Below are 18,049 nucleotides of genomic sequence, written 5' to 3'. Positions count from 1 at the left end.
ACCTAGAGCATTGCCGTTCTCGTCCAGCAGGTAGGTGCGGTTGTCGACGGCATCTGAACATGCGTGCATGCAACGTACCAGTTAGTAAGGCTCGTTTCATTATGAATTGTTTAGTTACATTTTTAGGCACATTTAGCGTATTCAGCATGCTTGTCTCTGATAAAATAGCATGCTTATTAATAAAATAAATTATAATTTAATCAAGTTTGAATTAAAGTGATAAAGAAAAAAAATTGATCATTGATTATGCAAAGACGAACCGGCAAGAAATTTAAGTACATGTAGATAATTTATTTTCTAAAGTAGTAAAAAGTTTATTTTCTAATAATATATATTCATGCCTGTTACGTATTTGCACAATTGCAAGACGCGGAATCGTAATTTGATTTACTCACCTTTACTTACAAGTAAACATATTAAATTAAGATTTCCATATACATTAAATATTATATTGATTTTGATCTTACCGTCTCCGAGAAGCGTGAGGTAGTGCGGGGCGGGCTCGGCGGTCGCCGTCAGCGTGATGTTGGGGGAAGTCTTGTCTCGCAGCGCCGTCACCACCTCGAGGCAGTGGCGGAACGACGGACGGGCTTCGGCAGAGTAACTCCAGCATTTTTGTAACAACTCGTAGCTGGAAGTAGATTGAAAATATTTTTTATCACACCAATTCCTTAATTCATCATCATTATGAATCAGTTGTTCAATGAGAATAGTTCCCTCGGAGCAGTACTCACAATGCGGAGGGGCAGTTGGGGGGACGGTCGGGTGTTCCTCCGGCGCGGACCAGCGCCAGCACCTGGCGGTTGGTGCGCGCGGGGTACGGCTGCTGGCCCAGCGACAGCACCTTCAACATCAAAATCGAAGTCAAGAATCGTACCAATTTAAAAATCAAGTCAGATTATTAAACAAACACAGCGAAATTATTCTTAAACAATGTGAATCCATACCTCCCAGCAGAGGACGCCCCACGCCCACACGTCGGATTGACAAGAGAACACGCCGTCCACGAGACACTCCACTGCCATCCAGCGCACCGGCAGCAGCCCTGAAAGCGAAACGTGCGGATCAGATCAGAGATCGTGGCCCTCGCGGCGGTCCCCCTGCCTCTCACGGAACGCACCTTCGCCCTCCTTGCGGTAGTAGTCGTTCTTGTAGATGTCGCGAGCGAGGCCGAAGTCCCCGATTTTGACGACGCGCGTGTTCCCGCGGGACGCCACGAGGCAGTTCCGGCACGCCAGGTCGCGGTGTACGAAGTGCATCTCCTCCAGGTAGCGGCAGCCCTTCGTCACGTCCACGCACATATTCAGCAGGTCCAGCAGCGTCAGCGACGACGCCGTGTACTGTGGACAAGACGCGGTCAGAAGGAAAGACGACGGTGATGGTGATCTCAGTGGTAATAACATACGAAAGGAAGACCAACGGACCAGAGAAGTCCTTTTTGACCGCAGATAGCTGAGTAGGTCGCCTCCCTCCATTAGCTCCATGATGATGTAATTAGGGTCGTTATCGAGACAGACGCCCAGCAGTCGCAGGATGTGTTCGTGTTTGAAATTGGACATCAGAGCTGCCTCTTTCAGGAATTCAGTCTTTTCTTGTTCTGTTGCGCCTTTACGCAGTGTCTAAAATTATCAAATGTTTATCAAATGATAATTCTTTAAATACGGCTATTACTCTTGTACGTTTAAAAAAAACAGAGTTGTGTATTTATAAGGTTCCATGACATTTAACATGATTTTTTATAAATATGAGTCAATTGATTTTTTACAAAATTGTTGATATTGACAAATATAAAAAAACAAGTGAAATATATCTCAAAAGCGCTACAATGTTCATAAAATATATTACTGAGTGCACAAAATGGACAATGGTCGCAAAAAATTGTTTAATTCGTCTCATTTCATATATAAAGTGGACAGAAAGACTTACTTATTATTATATTATATTGTCCTCCACACGTTATCGAGTTCAGACAATGCAAATATGCGAACAGGTATAGCTACCTAGTGTTGCCTTTATACAGAATTTATATAGAACCTCCTTGACTTGGTAAAACACATTATTATGTATGTTCATATATTCTTCGATTTTCGTATAGTATGGACTTACTTTAACAGCAACTTTAGTGTCGGTGTTGCTATTGTTTATCTGTCGCGCGACTCCTTCGAACACTTCACCGAAGGCGCCCGAGCCTAGGAATTTGGTGAGAGTGATCTGTTCCCGCCTTATGTGTGGTAAGCTGGCTAGTTCTGCGTCCGATGGACAGTGGACGCCCTGGAGTTCAATACGGATTAACGTGAGAAATGGTCAACAAACGAAATCAGTTCATTACGATGAAAATAAAATAATAAACACCTGGTTATATAATATATTAGTCGAATGTCTGATCGGAAGTTGTCGGAGAGTCGCCAGCTCCACATCGGGCCCCCTCCTTACGATGTTAGCGGTCAGTTGACTCTCTATAGCAGCCTTTTTCTTGCTTCTATTATTATATGCTGTAAAATATATGTTGCATTGAATACTTTAAGCGATGTAACACTGCAGATAAATAAAAGGTTACAAATATGTAGTTCGAACGTTATCGATGTTCGATTCCAATAAATAATAAAGCAAAGCTCGCATCGGTATTATTATATCAGATGGGCAGTCACTCACCGCAGAAGGCGGCGGCGCTGACGACCAGCACGAGCGCGGCCAGCGCGGCGCCCGCCACGGCCAGCGCGGCGCCGTGCGGGCGCGCCGCCAGCGCCGCCTGCAGCTCGCCCGGCGCCGACAGCGGCCCCCAGCCGTACTCGTTGCGCGCCTGCACGCGCGCCCAGTAGCCCGCCGCCACCGCGCCCGCGCCCGCCAGCCAGTACGACTCTGTCGGGGACCGGAGTCGCGCGTGTCGGATTAAGTAAGATATAAACAAATAATTAGACAATTACAAACAAGGCTTACACTATGTATTGTATGTTTTAATCAATTCTGTAACAACAATAATTTAATTTAAGTTATTTTTGAATTGTGTTGATAACATTAATATTAAATAAGAGGGTACTTTGACTTTTCTGTTCATTATTGTGAGTCACGTGATTTGTAGTGAGGCTTGTATAAGTGAAATTATCTTAAAATATCCTGACATAATGTATTGCGTCTCTATAAAAAAATGTAACACGCGCGTCAGCTTTCGGTCATTATTGTTACTTATTATGTGCGAGTCGGCCTCGAGATGCGCAGTGATTCGTACCGGTTCCGTTGTGGAGCAGTTCGAGTCCCTCGCGAACGATGCGCTTCTTCATCTCGTCGTCGACGTCGTCGGGTAAGTTGGCCGGCAACATGTCACTTATGTTCTGGGTCATGTTGTCGTCGACGTAATTTATCCTGCGTCAAAGTATCGACTCCTTTAACACTAGCTTTAGAAATTATGTTACTTCTTAGAAAAGAGCAACTTTTTAATAGGATAGATATTTTTATCAACTTATTTAAAACTTTTGTTAATACATAATACCACTCAGTCGTACCTTCCGATCGGACGCCCCCACACGCGATAGGCGAGCACGGGCGCCCCGTGCGCGTCGGGCTCGGCCCACCACGTGCGCAGCATGCGCTCGCCCACCGCCTCCACGCGCGGCGCTCCCGGCGGGCCCGGCACGTCGCCTGGGGCACGGTTATTATTATATATGATGTCCTTCAACAAAAATCTTATAAAAAAAAATTAATTAGCACCCCAACTACGCGAATTAACTTTACGCTAGCTTTTTGTCGATTTACATTCATCGTATCAGTAGTTCTTACACAGATAAAAAAACAACCATAACTATAATACTAGTATGATTTATACTATTTTTAATAAAGGAATATATTATTTAAAAATATAAATGAAAATTTATTCGAGTGGGCCAGGCGTATTTTCTTACCTGGAGTTTCGTAGGTGAACCGGTCGTCGTGTGGCCAGTGATAAGGCGGCGAGTGCGGCACGTACTGCAGGCGCAGGCGGAAGCGATAGCGGGTGCGGGGCCGCAGATCCCTCGCCGACCACTCCGCGTTCCCGCTCTGCTCGCACGACTTCCACTCGTCGCCGGAACTCGACGCCTCCGTGTACTGCACGGCGTACCTGGAATGAACGAACACGTTCACCGACGCGCACGCGAGCGGGACCCCAGGCGCACGCGACGGGCGGACACTCACTGGTGGATGCGGTAGGAGGTGGGCGGCGGCCAGATGACGACGAGCGCGTAGGCGGCGGCGGCGTGCAGCGCGAGCGGCGCGGGCGCGGGGAACGTGCGCAGGCGCAGCGGCGCGCTGTCGGCCGCCACGGCCGAGTGCGGCGAGCGCGCGCGCACCCACACCGTGTACGCGGTGGCGGCCGACAGGCGCGTCATGTCGGCGCTGCGGCCCGACGACACCTCGAACGTGTTGTGCTCTGGCGGCAACGCTTATATTACGGGCTGGCTCGACGGAGGGCCGGTCATGACTGACTGGGTGTAGACGTGACACACGGACGAGGTGCGAAGGAGTATTGTAAGATCTTCTTGATTACATATATGTAAATAATTTTGTAATTTTCACCTTGGCCTGCCGGGTTGTGAAATCATAGGGACGGGGAAAGAAATAGCAACATGTTTCTCATTTTGCTATAAATTGTTAACATAAAATTTTTCTTTATTTTGTTTTATTATTGCAGGTTTGATATGAAGAGAAGTATTACCTTTCAATTTATGCGAAAGAGATGGTGTATCATCAGTCCTCCAGTGCAATTCGTACCACAGGCCAGGACTTGGAGTCCATTCTACTCGAGCTAGCACTGGGCTTAACACTACTCCTGTGACTCCTGTCGGAGCAGTTGGAGCTAAAAAAATTAAGCTTATAAATATCTGACAATAATTATAGCATGGTTTCAGATTTCAGGTCATAAAATATAAGATCAAGACATTATTATTACGTAACATACCTTCGGCTGCAGTCTGCAAGATAATTGGCGTACCAACTATTGGCTTCACTTCGTAAAGCTTAGCGTAGTAGTTAGTGGCTTCTAGCAGTACAGAATAATTAGTGAACGGCTTCAAGTCAGTCAGGACAACTTCACTGTTGGCAGTCGTGATGTAAGGACACGACTCCCGGTCACAGATACTCGTGTCGTTGCTCGAGTGTAATCGATAAAATATAGTAAATTCAGTAGACGTCATTTCATACAGTATTTTTGTGCATTTACTCGGTTTGGTCACAGGTGGCATTTGAAGAGTTATACTGTTTGCAGAATGTGACGTCACGTTTGGATAGAGATTCTCTAGGCTTGGAAATAAGCAAAGGCGAGGAGGATACGGCTGGCTCGCTGGGTCTAAGGCCATTATTTTGTATCCAAACGTAGTTTTGACTTGTTCTATTTTATTTTTTTTCAATTTGCTCGTATAGTAAATATTCTTCTCTGTTGAATTGTACCAGTAAATATACTTGCTGTCTACAGTGATCGACATTGGTGTAAACCCATATTTCTTTTTCTCCGTAGCATCAATGATCACTCTACAAGAGCAACCATGTAAGTCAGATACAATAATTCGATGAGTCCAAGGATCCACCCAATACAATTCGAAATTATTACTCGTTAAGTCAATTACGAAGCTACTTGCAATTTGTGGATTATCGGGACACTTGCATTCTTCTTGAAAATCAGATGAAGATACATCTTCGTCTGTATTATTAAAAAATGTTCTGATATTACTGCCGTCTATTTTTGAAGTCATTAGCACTCCGAAGCCTGGGTGACTGTCTTCTTCGTACCAGTATAAGGATCTGCAAAGCAATATTGCGTGAGTAGAGGATGAGAAGGGATTAAGATAAAACAAATCTCGCTGGTGGATAATGAAAAGCTGTAACTTACCCCAACATAGGAGCGATCTGCAAGCTGTGTATCGGTTGTTTCCTAGTCAGCACTCGTGTTACGTGTGGCCGGGAATTAGCAATTCCTAGGTCAGCTCGATACATTACGTATGACTCTGTAGAGGCTAACTCTCGTTGGGTCCAATAGACAGATCGACTGACCCAATCCACACAAATACTACTCGCAGTGCCGTTGATTGATGTCAACTAAAAGAAAATTTTGAATTAAGCATATACACAATTTAGTTTTTCCAAAAATAATAATATGTCAATTATATCAAAAATCAATATTAGTAATGACTGCTTCTAGAGCATTACTAATATTCCTTGGTGGTAGAGCTTTGTGCAAGCCCGTCGGGTAGGTACCACCCACTCATCAGATATTCTACCGCCAAATAGCAGTACTCAGTATTGTTGTGTTCCGGTTTGAAGGGTGAGTGAGCCAGTGTAACTACAGGCACAAGGGACATAAAATCTTAGTTCTCGAGGTTGGTGGCACATTGGTAATGTAAGGAATGGTTAATATATAACATAACAAAAATCTTATTTATTTTTCAGTTACGTACAAGACCTTTTTTAAAGCAGGTAACAAAATTGCTTATACTGAAAATTCGCGTTTCATATATCTAGGCGTCTCGGGTGCGGGTTAAATTAACTAAAACAGTATTAATCTAACCTTAAAGTTTCCACTTCCATCGATCCAGGATGAGAACATTTCTTCTAAATTGTTAACCCAGTAAGCAACATTTTCTTCGATAGCGACATCAAAGTCTATCGGCACCCCAGTACTCTTTGGAATAATTTCACTCTCTCCTGAGTCCAAATCAACAATTTTTATTGACTCTTGGGATGATATCATCACTCTGGGAATGGGGTTGATGTCATCAGATGAAGCCGAGACAATTTCAGAGTATTGCCCGAACCCTGCATCAGTAAATGCTCGAACCTACAAACGAATTAGTTAATCAAAAACACAAAGACAGACTTTTGATTTCTTAAGTTTTTGTTCGTGTATTGATATAATCATTTCAATAACGAGACTACATTTTGTCGTACAAGCTGAGAATGGCGTAACGTCAATCATAAAAAGTTTCCAAAAATATAGACAAGTACTCGGTGAGTTTAAATATAAACACACATTTTTTTCCAATAAATGTAGAATAAATTCAGTAAGACTCACCTGAAAAAAGTATGTGGAAGCAGGTGCTAAGTCCCGCAGCATGAGCTGCGTATGAAGGGGTGACAGGCGCGCATCTGCGCAGGCGGAAGGCTTGGCGGGCGCCGCGCGCGCACCCACCGCCCAGCACTGGGCCTCGTACCCGCGCACCACGCCGTTACTTCTGCTTGGAGACTGCCAGCGGAACGTGGCAGTCAACGGGCCGCCGCTGTGGGTTCGTACAACTAATTTAATTACTTCACGCAGGTATATAAATGATAAAAGATAATAAGGATTACAAGATAATTTAATCTATTTGCATTTCTTTGATCTGAGCTCTAATTGATTTTCGGCAACCGGGGCTAATTTCAGACGGAGAGAGAATGAATGTGTGTGTGGTGGATATACTATAAAGGCGTGTATGAGTATGCCCACGTCTACGTCAATTCACTCATAATGTGAAGGGACAGTAATCCAACAAGATCGAAGAGAGATCAAGCTTGCAAGAAAAGACTTTTTATACTTTCCGAAGTACGGAAGTATACGCTGCCAATCGAATCCAAGAATGGTCATAGGATCGCCAGTAGACCTTAAACGTATGAGGTAGTGAAACAGCAAACATGTCAGATAAGCCAGTATTAGCAACAGGTCGCGTACCTGTGCGCGGCGTGCACGTAGACGCGCGGCGCGCGGGGCGCGGCGGGCGGCGCCTGCGGCGTGCGCAGCGCCCCGCGCGCCGCCGCGCCGCCCCCCCACTGCGTGTGCGCGCGCACCGTCACGTCCATGCTGCTGTACGGCGACACGGCGCGCGAAGACAGCTCCACCCACGGCACGTCCACCGTCCTCTGCCGCATTACTATTATTACATGTCGTCGAGGTGCAGTCAGAGACTGACGAGGAGAACACTGGTTCTGCGATTTGAGGGACTTGTGTGGACTTAAGGACGTGCTTAGGAGTGATATTCTAATCGTCAAATATGAGTAAGGAGCGCGTGTTTTGTTTACCTCAATTTTGTACTGTCCGTGGAAATGCAAGCTGACGTCGTAGTACACTCTGCTGTTGTTGACGTTAACGCGCACCGCCGGGGCCCACGTCACGTTAAACTTGTCCCATTCGCCCTCCACCTTGATTGAAGTCGCGTTTATTGTCTCCGGTATAGCGACGAGTGACTCTAAAATGTACAAAAATAAATTAATATCACCTGAAGCTTGAACCTTTGAATCGAACTCTACTTTAATATCTAATTTGAGAAAAAAAATATTCTTCAAATATAATAAATTTACCGCTGTCTCTATGTAGAGTAGGGTCCCTAACAGCGATTACATGGACGCGTGGGATGAGCTCTGCAGTATATTTCCCCGCTAAATCAGACACGACAGCCCTGGAGGCGTCCTGTACCCACACCAGTCTCCCACTGAAATAGCAAAGCGGTCCGAGTGTCGCCGTTCCAGATAAACGTGTTACTAATGAACCGGAAACCTGAAATTTAATCCATTATATTAATTATGTAATAACGTAAATGAAATCACAATTATATTTATTTTATTATCAAACCTCATTCGTTCCAAGTGATATTTGGTCCGCCGTTTGCGCTCGATGCAATTCCGAACCATCATAACTTCTGACTAACCAATACAACCATTTGTTTTCTAAGTCTACTGTTAAACCCATAACTGCAACCAATAATCAAATTATATTTATCTCAAATATTAAAACAACATTCGAACGATTTTTATTACTGTGTGCTCCGTACGCACCTTGTTTTCCACTAAACAATTGTGCTGGATAGTAAATAATTTTGTTTTCGCCATTTAATCTCGCAGCTTCCACAGCGTGACCTGTATTCCAATATATGTAGGCTCCCAATGAGTCAATGGTGAGCTCTTTCGCCACAGTTACTATAGGGACGGGTTCTCTGTTTCCACCATCAAAGTTCCCTCGCGTTATCTAGAAATAAACATGCTGTATATTTTATGTCCGGGCATAAAGAGGAAAGAAAGTTAAAAACTGGACGCCAATTCTGCTAACAAATTCAACAGATTATCGTGATCTAATCGAAACATAATCATTGCCGATCAGCCGTATTCCTATTCTGCAACGAACCAGTTGCGGTTCGGTCAAAGCAGGATCGGAATATAATCGGGATCGTATCGTAACTGATACAAAAAAGTAGTAGTTACGATTAAGCTCAGGTTAATTTTTATGAGGAATAGACGAAGTTCGACTGGAATAGAATCGGGAACGTATTATTACCGTTATGAGTTATTGGAATTTCTCCCTGATATCTATTAGTATAACATTATAATTTCACCTACCAGTTGTTGCTTAGGATTTGACCAATAAATCTTTTTCCCGACAAAATCCACAGCCAAGCTTCCAACGTTGTCCATATTGGGCATTATTCCCTTTTCATGTGTCGTGGTGTTGTACCACATTACCGTCGATGCGTTTGTTACGAGGTAAAGTTTATCTCTGTACCATGAAATGTCCGTGATGTACAAATTCTTAAGATGGGATCTGTTGAAAAAATGGTACATGCTTACTAAGAAAACTATTAGTATATACAGATATTATAAAAACCCAAATTTAAACTGACTTCAAAGAATTGTTTGAATAGACTGTTTAAATAAAACTTAACAACTTACTAGTGGCCCAACTTAAACTGGTATTTAGAACCAAATACAAAACGAAGCATCAAAATAGGATCACAAACAAGAAAGTTATACCCGAACATATATACAGATATATCCGCTGACGAATTGAATACACCGACTTTTTCAAAGTCGGCTAAAATGAAATAGTCTTTACTGTTTACCTGTGAATTAGAGTTTGCAATTTGTCCCCAGTCAAATCCGTTTGCAAAAGTCCGTCGGGACCTGACCACAACAAAGTACTTTGTAAAGTGGTAGGAGAGAACGTCAAAGTTTTCCCAACAAACTCTGATGACCACGGTCCCGATCCGGACTCAGTTACAGCCGCTACTCGAATAACATACTCGGTATCCTGGATTAAATTTTCGACGTTGTACATTGACTCGCTTATATTTGCCCTGAAATTGTATAATATGACATGAGAACGTGAACGTTTAGAAAATAAATTTATTTATATGAATGTATGTAACTCACATTTTAATAATTTCACCAGATATCGGTTCTGTCAGTTGTAAATGAAAGGTCCATTGCTGCCAGGCTCCTGTTCCTTGGTGACCTAAAAGATGTGGAGGCGACCACGAAACTTTCGCTCTGTTTATTCCCATAACGCTTTGAACACCTAAAGGAGGATTAACGGGAACAGGAATCGGTTGACAACTTCTCAGTGCGACTAGTACTTGTCTGGTTGCGACAGTTTTTGTGTTATACGCTAGAGGATATTCGTTATGAAAGTAACTGTCACTTTGATCGTGATACTCTTCTGTTAGCATTTCCTGGCCGTTAGTCCAATAAAACAGACCATTAGCATATGCGATTGAGCGTGCCGAGAAGAACATGGGTGTCTGAGTGTTGCTTCTAAAATCGGTAACTTCACGTCTAAAATAAAAAAGCAGTGATATAATTTATTTATAAGTTTTGTTTTTATTTTATGAAAATTATGATTCGTACCCATCTAGAGACACTGCGAGGACTGTATTTCGTCTTAGGTGCGCGACGAGAAGTCTAAAATCTGCATGATCTACTGTGAAAGCTCCGAGGTGAGCGTCTCTTACAATGAGTTCAGGTGGAGCGTCGTGTCGAACTCCATTTGAAATATTTGCTAAATCCAATCTATATAGACCACCGCGTTCAACACCACGGAGTGCCCAAAACAAATACCTAAAGAAAATAAAAATGTTTGTTAATATTTAATAAAACCTGGCATTCACAATTTACAATATTTATTATATTCTAAAACTCACCCATTGTAAGCGTCCACTTCAAAGTGTATCGGACGGGAGTTAAACCCTGATAAAGCGACGATTTGATTTTTTCCGTCAAAGTCACATCTCAATATTTCCCAACTCGAATATAGGCTCGTGTTCGACCAATTAGAGCTTTCCCTTGTGTAATATACTTCACCGAGTACATATAAATGTCGATTTAACCAATCCACGGACAAATCCAAAGGTTTATATAAAATGTTCTTAGGCGTAAGTATTGGTTCAGAAATACTCTTTTTAACTAAGGAACTTCGATACACGAATCCGTCTGATACGGATATGAATAACGTATCGCTGGAAAAGTCGAGACCAACACCTATAACAATATAACGAATAAAAAAAATTACGTAATTGTAGAACAATATTTTTTGTATTATCTATAACACTGTTTATTTTCAGAGAGAAAAAAAAATACCTAAACAAATACCTAAAACCGAGAAATATAACTTTATTACACCAAGTTTCCGATACTATTTTCAATTAATTTCCGGGACAAACCGTTCCAAATCTCACAGATCCTTTTTTGAATTGTTAATTGAATAAATAAATATTTTATGTAATAATAAAATGTTATGGTTCATTAAGAGATAAAATAATAAGGGATATTATTACAGTAAGATTAAGTATACCTATGTATATTTGAATTATGAAAAGGAGTAACTACCTACTTCGTCGCTGGTTTAGTTGAATCTACATTCCGAACCATTGATATTTTTATGATTTCATTTTATATAATCACTATTCAAAAGTGTTTTTTTAAGCATCTACTTCAATACATTTTAATTACGTTTTCGATACATACCTGTAATTTTATGTTCAGTGCTGTAAAGTTCAACGGGATCAGACAGCATGTCATTGGCAGGCGCTGCAAGAATATTATGCTCTCCTCCCAGAATTAAAATTGGTTGCTGACTAGGAATAGCTGAAAACATTAAATAAGTTCCATCATATCACTGGTCCTAAAGAGAGGAATTCAACATGAAACATTAGGATACTTGTCGAAAAGCTTAGTACTCACATGTAGGTAGAGATGGAGTTTTTATTCTGACGTAAGCCCTAGGTCCTTCTCCGATGGAATTACGCATTGCAACTGACACTTCGTACTCTCTTGCCGGCGCTAAATTTTGGAACATATAGAATAGAGTATTGTTTGATGCCGGCATGTCCTAAAACAAAAATAACAAATATATATTAATATAATTAAGAAGTTTCAACTGATTAACAAAAGGAGGTTATCTTTTATTTTATTTTTTTTGTTTGTCATCTTAGAACTCCGTCATTTATAAATCGATTTCGAAAATTCGTTTTTGGTTTGGGAGTGTACTTCCCGTTTAGTCTCATTTAAATTCAAAGAAAAAATACCCCCAAGGCTGAAAAAATAAGGGGTGTTTTTTTATGGGCTCGAATTTTATTTGTAATTTATGTTTTCAAAGTATAATTTCATTTCTGTTTTTTGTTTTTATATAACAGATATTACTCTTAGAAGATAGGTGCTTTTTTACACACTTAAATAAATGTACATGTCCTACGAGCTATCATAGTAACTTGAATAATTTATCCAATATTTTTGAAGTGAATTATAATATTGATTAAATTGTACATACCTCTAAAGCATCATTCGTATTGGGCTGAGCGTCCGCAAGTCGTAGTACATATGATATGAGTGGTCCGTTGGGGAAAGGTCCGGGTTCCCATGAAATAGCGACTCGGCTGGGATCGGGAGCAGCAGCTCTCAGAGCGGTGGGGGCAGAGCTTGGCTTGCCACTCTCTAAAGTCGATATTACGACCGATGGCTTCGAATACACTGGTTCTCCAGCACCGCTGTGGCCCGATAGAAATATGGCAACGCGGAACTAAAAATAAAAGATTACTTTTAATGATCTATTTAAGTATTTTTATATTTATGGATTTTTAACTTTTAAACTTTAAGTTGCTACTGAGTATATCTTGAGAGAAAACCTTAATAGTTTAGTAACCAATAAAATCTTCAACCTTACTGTTACCTAGGGTTTGAACTCGAGATCTAGGGATTTGGCTTTGTGAATAAGCTATTACCGTATTTCAGTACTTTAGGAATACATTAATTCGTGAAAAGAAGTAAAATTGTCTATTGCTAAATCTCATTGTCTTCCATTTATAAGTACATATAATATTTGATAGTACGCCAGAAGGCAATGGTAGAGTCTCAGCCAGAGAACTCTCTAGTAATAATTAGTAGTTCAATTAGATAAAAGACTTTATAGAGATAATAAAACAGTACTTACTCTATATTTTGTGTACGGTCGTAAATTCTCTACATGAATAATCGATTTGTCGGAATGGCTCGAATTAGAATAGTACTGCCAAGTGCCCGGTAATTCCTCGTAACGCCATTGAACAAGATAACTCAAATTTCCTAGATTAGGCGCATCCCATACTAAAGATAAAGAAGTCGCCGTGAGGCTGTCCGCTACCAAAGCCGGGGCTGGAGGAGTGCCTAATAAATCTGTTGAGAAAATAACATTGATTTATTAAATTGTGCAAATTTTAATTCGAAAATTTGTATTGATTATAAATCACAAAATATTTGCCATATTATAAACATACCTCTGATCTTTTGAAAATAAGTGTTAAGTGCTTCATTGCAACCCATCACACAGTACAACTCTCGAGAGAAAACCGTTTCCGAAGTGACATTCTGGAATTGAATGGAATAATTAAAATAAATGTTTACTACTATACTGTACTTCAATCTTGAAATAAATAATACTTACACAAACAATTGGGCAAGTGTTTTCGAGTCCATCTAACCAAAGACTGCAACCGAGCCTGCACTGAGAAATTAAGTTCAAATTAATAAAACCATCTGAATGTCTTCCATACTTTAAAATTAATGATTAATAGGGTAGCTGATTTTTGTCACAGCGGTTATGGGAAGATAGCTGCACATAAATAATAAAGGTATGGTCTCATTTTGAAGAGCTCAAGCCGTAGATGTGCAGAAAAATAAAGGGGATTCTTGTTTGCAATTTACTAAATTGTTACGATTTAATAAATAATTAAGTCACTGGCCGGTTAGAGAACGGCTGTATAAAAAATCAAAAAGGTGCGAACCTACTACGACATACGATGTTCTTTGTTTTGTTTTAATAAAAAAATATATATATATAATAACTTTAAATCAGTGGTGAAGATGTTCTAACACAACGAGACTTTATGAACACGTTTATCTCGAAACAAGGAAATATAATACTTTCTTAAAAATCTGTTCAATAAACGCGAAGTTTTGCGGGCGACCCACTAGTATTTAATGAACTTTAGATTTCACATACAATAAAAAGAAGTCCCATTGGAATCAAGTACAAGACGTTTTGTTAATTTGCATTTTTTAATTAGTATTGTAAATAAATTTTTATACTTTTCAAACGTTGTTTAAATCATGGTGTATTTTTTTAATTGGAAGTACTTATATTTAACGGTCACTAATTTATATTTTATGTTTTCGTTATCAATGTGTTAAATTGTAAACAAATAATATACAAACATCTTTCCGTCAACACTTTGGAAGTTCGTTTTATAGTTTATTATATTTTGACATCGGTTTTAATTAGAGCAATGTGTAGTATACGTAAACATGTATAGGTAGTGTATGTTTACAGATCTCTGTAGATATTAAGTCGTGAGCGTTTCGCGTATGTTTATGTTATAGAGCTGCACATGTTCATTTCAACTTTTAAACGTTTACAGAAATCGTAACTCGAGTGCTTTCAAAAACCGTATCAGTTACATTTTTTCACTACGTTCCGTTGCTGGTTTCTTTATTACAGTTTCGTTTTTTTTTCTTTTATTTAGTAATCACACTAATATTTTCAAGAGATAAGTTTTTTGTTCATCCAGTACAGTCGGTAATTGTCGGTATGGACGTATCCAGACGAACTATAACAGCAAGCTCAGTATACAAGAATTATGGATCTTAAAAATATAAATGAAAAAATCTTTTATAGATTCTTATTTACTTTTAATGATAATATTTATAACTGTGAATAGTAAAATAAATAATTCACACGGTAACCTGGTTTGTACTGGACTTTTACGGTCGAGTTGCGACCTTTACGGGTGGTGACTTGTAAGACGCAGGTGCTTCTGCATTTCCTCGCTTCACCTCACAACTCACTATGGAACTAACTGCTTCAATCACTGGGTCGTAATAGGGGAAATTAAACTACGCGAATCTTGTCAACGAATTCTAGCCCTGTCCACGTGATCATGATTTCTAAAGTACGTTTTTTTTATTTTAATTCGTATATATATTTATTTAATTCTTCGGTGTAAATATTTATAATTTATATAATGTTTATTTGGAAAAAAGTAAATTGATTGATTTGGGTCAATCGATATATTAAGATAATTACATACATATGGCATTATTTTATCATTTACGTATTTGAATAAAAAATATAATCTGTAAATTTGAACGAGTATTAATTTTGTTAAAATATCGTATCGTATATGTAATTTTTATCGTATTATCGTATTATCTTATTATATTATTAACAAATCCGTAACGGAAATATTTCGTTAGCGTACAAATAGCCGTATTAATTATTAAAAAAAAAAAACACTTATTTTATTAACCTTTAGATTATTGTACAACCTTTATCTGAACATAAATTATACTAAAATAAAAATGTTATTCACTAAAGTACAACTCTCTCATATCATGGTTTTGTGTATATCTGTTATCATAATAATTTTAGTATTATTACATTTACAATGTAACGTAGGATGTAGACTAACGCAATGTCTGGTCATTAATGAATGCAGTTATGCAATACTTAATGAATCCGGGAGTGTGTTTAATTTCAACTAGAGTTGCTCACTTGCTACTCGGAAAAGAAATGTTCACATTACTTGGTTCTGGATCCAATTTGCTATGCTATAACGAATAAATAAATATGAATTGAGTTCATAGTGTTATTTTTAGTCCGGAATTTCTTTATGTTTGGGCAGGTTTTTGACAATTAATTTACAATTTAATCGGATTAGTTTCATCTTACCTTTTCTCCCTGTTTACAGAGCTGTAGTCAAAAGTATAATCAACAGAAAATATACAGCAAAGAAACTGACAACATCTGTGGAGATTTGATGGAGACAAATAAAATGGTGAACCTGTCTACACAACCTGAGTTAATCAAAACTAAATAGTACCTAGTAATTGACCACCTAATCAAAGACCTAATAACGATTTTTTTAAACAGAACGATATACGTTCAGTATGTACGTTCATGGGTTTATCCATGTGTTGCGTTGTACATAATATACAGGCGTTAGTCAGTACGCGGAGTAATTAACAAGCAAGAATGAGTGTGCGCGATCAGTGCGGTTTGTTTCGGGTTTATAATTGCGGGTCGTGGCCCCGACGCACTCCCATCGGGGAACTGGGGCACTGGAATCAGCGCTGATATGTATGTGCACGCAATTCGCAATGTGTATCTTACATAAAATTACCGTTAGGGATACGAAAAGTGTTGCTCAAGTACGCGTCTATTACTACTCGATAAAACGTTATAATATTAAATGGTGGAGTTAGTGATCGATGACTTCTATGGAGAATAAATTGTATTAAAATAACAGAATAAAATAATGTCTGTCTGAAAGCTGAATCCACAGAGTGGTTATGCAAGGCGGAAACTGCCTTAATAATCGCCCTACTCTGGATTACAGGGCATGAAGTGGTGTGTATGGCATTTAGAATTCCGACGCGATGTCCGGAGATGTAATAAGACGGCCGGGGAAAAAACCGATTGTAACTTGTAAAATGTTAATTCAAATTCATGTTGAAAGATTGTATATAATATACAAACATAATATATTCTCAAAGACTTATTACAGTATGTTAATATCACAGTATGTATTTTATATGGTTTAATATAATATAGGACGTAGAAATAACATGTCTTTACACGAATGTCATAGTTTAATAGATATAGACAGAACATTTAAACATTACCCTTGCGGTAACTGACGTTAATAGGACTTTTCCGCCATCGGTAATGCCATGTCACAACACCCCGCCCGACTCCACCCTCGGACCACAAGATACCGAGACACTCGAGTATTTAATTTAACAAAAATTGACACGAATTTGTATTCATATTGAAGGATTAATAGTTTCATAAAAATATTGTCACAAATACATATATAACGGGGCGTGGTTACTTTGATTGTTGATTTGGATAATTAATGAATAGTTGGCAATTATGTTTGATGGCTGATTTACTTTTAAGAGCGAGTCACCCCGAATGGAGTTGTGTCATGCCAACGCGAGTCGTTATGTTTTGACAAGCGATTCGAATGCGATGGTTGCTTGCAAACCCATTTGCTCTTAATCGAGATGAATTATTGTAATTCTTTGGTATTAATGTGGTGTACGATTGTTGAATCAATTAATACAGTGATTAGACGATATTAAATACGTTTTATTTTGTGAATATCTCCATTGCACGCCCACATAGTCTTCCAAATGTCGGATCAATCCCCGAACCCAATTGTTCGGCAACCTGCTCCTCCGACATATATATATATATATAAATAAATAAAAAAATAAAAATATATTTTTTAAATAAAAGCAAAGACGTAATATATTATATTTTCTATATTTAGACATACATCTTCCAATTAATATCTAGTATATTTTATAAATGTTAAAAATAATGCGGATACATAAAAGTGTATCATTAACACATATAAAGTAATTTATAACTACATTGCTCAATTTAAATAATAGTTTTGGAGCACATAATGTCGTAGAGCAGCTAAGTAAATTAGTGTCTAATTAGCCAGCATCCTGTCTCGTGCCCTAATAATAACAAAACAATAGTTGCTCCCTTTGGAATCATTAAAATTGTCGTTCCACTTAATTGCCGGAGCGATTTCGGAAACGCTCTCGGAAGTCCAATTGGGAGCGCAAGCGCACGCCGGATACAGGGTGCCGTGAAAACACGACGATACTTATTATATTCAGTATCGCTTGAAACTTATCTCTTTGAGCGTAATAAAAAATCTCCAAAAAAAAAAAACGAGAGATTATTAGAGAGAGATATTTCGCCTTAAAATAGCAAGTGACGCTTTCCTCGAATCAATAT

At 39.2% G+C, this 18,049-nt stretch overlaps 1 protein-coding gene across 2 annotated transcripts in view; it reads right to left on the bottom strand.

The window, feature by feature from the left end:
• LOC113400913 (proto-oncogene tyrosine-protein kinase ROS) overlaps positions 1-18,049 on the bottom strand; it is a 34,309-nt gene that overhangs the window by 1,004 nt on the left and 15,256 nt on the right. Inside the window, exons 3-36 of one of the 2 annotated variants that reach the window (XM_026640602.2) lie at positions 13,679-13,738; positions 13,512-13,602; positions 13,190-13,410; positions 12,530-12,778; positions 11,944-12,091; positions 11,728-11,847; positions 10,905-11,241; positions 10,612-10,821; positions 10,138-10,539; positions 9,828-10,061; positions 9,328-9,529; positions 8,770-8,959; positions 8,567-8,685; positions 8,296-8,491; positions 8,017-8,183; positions 7,670-7,857; positions 7,037-7,241; positions 6,533-6,802; positions 5,858-6,063; positions 4,931-5,769; positions 4,688-4,828; positions 4,168-4,402; positions 3,897-4,093; positions 3,501-3,636; positions 3,227-3,360; positions 2,653-2,859; positions 2,353-2,492; positions 2,107-2,271; positions 1,425-1,619; positions 1,121-1,340; positions 948-1,045; positions 735-844; positions 468-631; positions 3-53 (exon numbers count right to left, since the gene is read on the bottom strand). In XM_026640602.2, coding sequence (XP_026496387.2) covers positions 3-53; positions 468-631; positions 735-844; positions 948-1,045; positions 1,121-1,340; positions 1,425-1,619; positions 2,107-2,271; positions 2,353-2,492; positions 2,653-2,859; positions 3,227-3,360; positions 3,501-3,636; positions 3,897-4,093; positions 4,168-4,402; positions 4,688-4,828; positions 4,931-5,769; positions 5,858-6,063; positions 6,533-6,802; positions 7,037-7,241; positions 7,670-7,857; positions 8,017-8,183; positions 8,296-8,491; positions 8,567-8,685; positions 8,770-8,959; positions 9,328-9,529; positions 9,828-10,061; positions 10,138-10,539; positions 10,612-10,821; positions 10,905-11,241; positions 11,728-11,847; positions 11,944-12,091; positions 12,530-12,778; positions 13,190-13,410; positions 13,512-13,602; positions 13,679-13,738 — 6,847 coding nt within the window. The remainder of the gene's footprint in view (positions 1-2; positions 54-467; positions 632-734; positions 845-947; positions 1,046-1,120; positions 1,341-1,424; positions 1,620-2,106; positions 2,272-2,352; positions 2,493-2,652; positions 2,860-3,226; positions 3,361-3,500; positions 3,637-3,896; positions 4,094-4,167; positions 4,403-4,687; positions 4,829-4,930; positions 5,770-5,857; positions 6,064-6,532; positions 6,803-7,036; positions 7,242-7,669; positions 7,858-8,016; positions 8,184-8,295; positions 8,492-8,566; positions 8,686-8,769; positions 8,960-9,327; positions 9,530-9,827; positions 10,062-10,137; positions 10,540-10,611; positions 10,822-10,904; positions 11,242-11,727; positions 11,848-11,943; positions 12,092-12,529; positions 12,779-13,189; positions 13,411-13,511; positions 13,603-13,678; positions 13,739-18,049) is intronic. The other variant, XM_026640603.2, reaches the window with a different exon arrangement.

Source organism: Vanessa tameamea, chromosome 11, assembly GCF_037043105.1.
Source record: "Vanessa tameamea isolate UH-Manoa-2023 chromosome 11, ilVanTame1 primary haplotype, whole genome shotgun sequence".
In the NCBI taxonomy this organism is placed as follows: Eukaryota; Metazoa; Arthropoda; class Insecta; order Lepidoptera; family Nymphalidae; genus Vanessa; species Vanessa tameamea.
The sequence above is the reverse complement of the archived record's forward strand: the minus strand, read 5'-3'. Positions and strand labels throughout refer to the sequence as shown.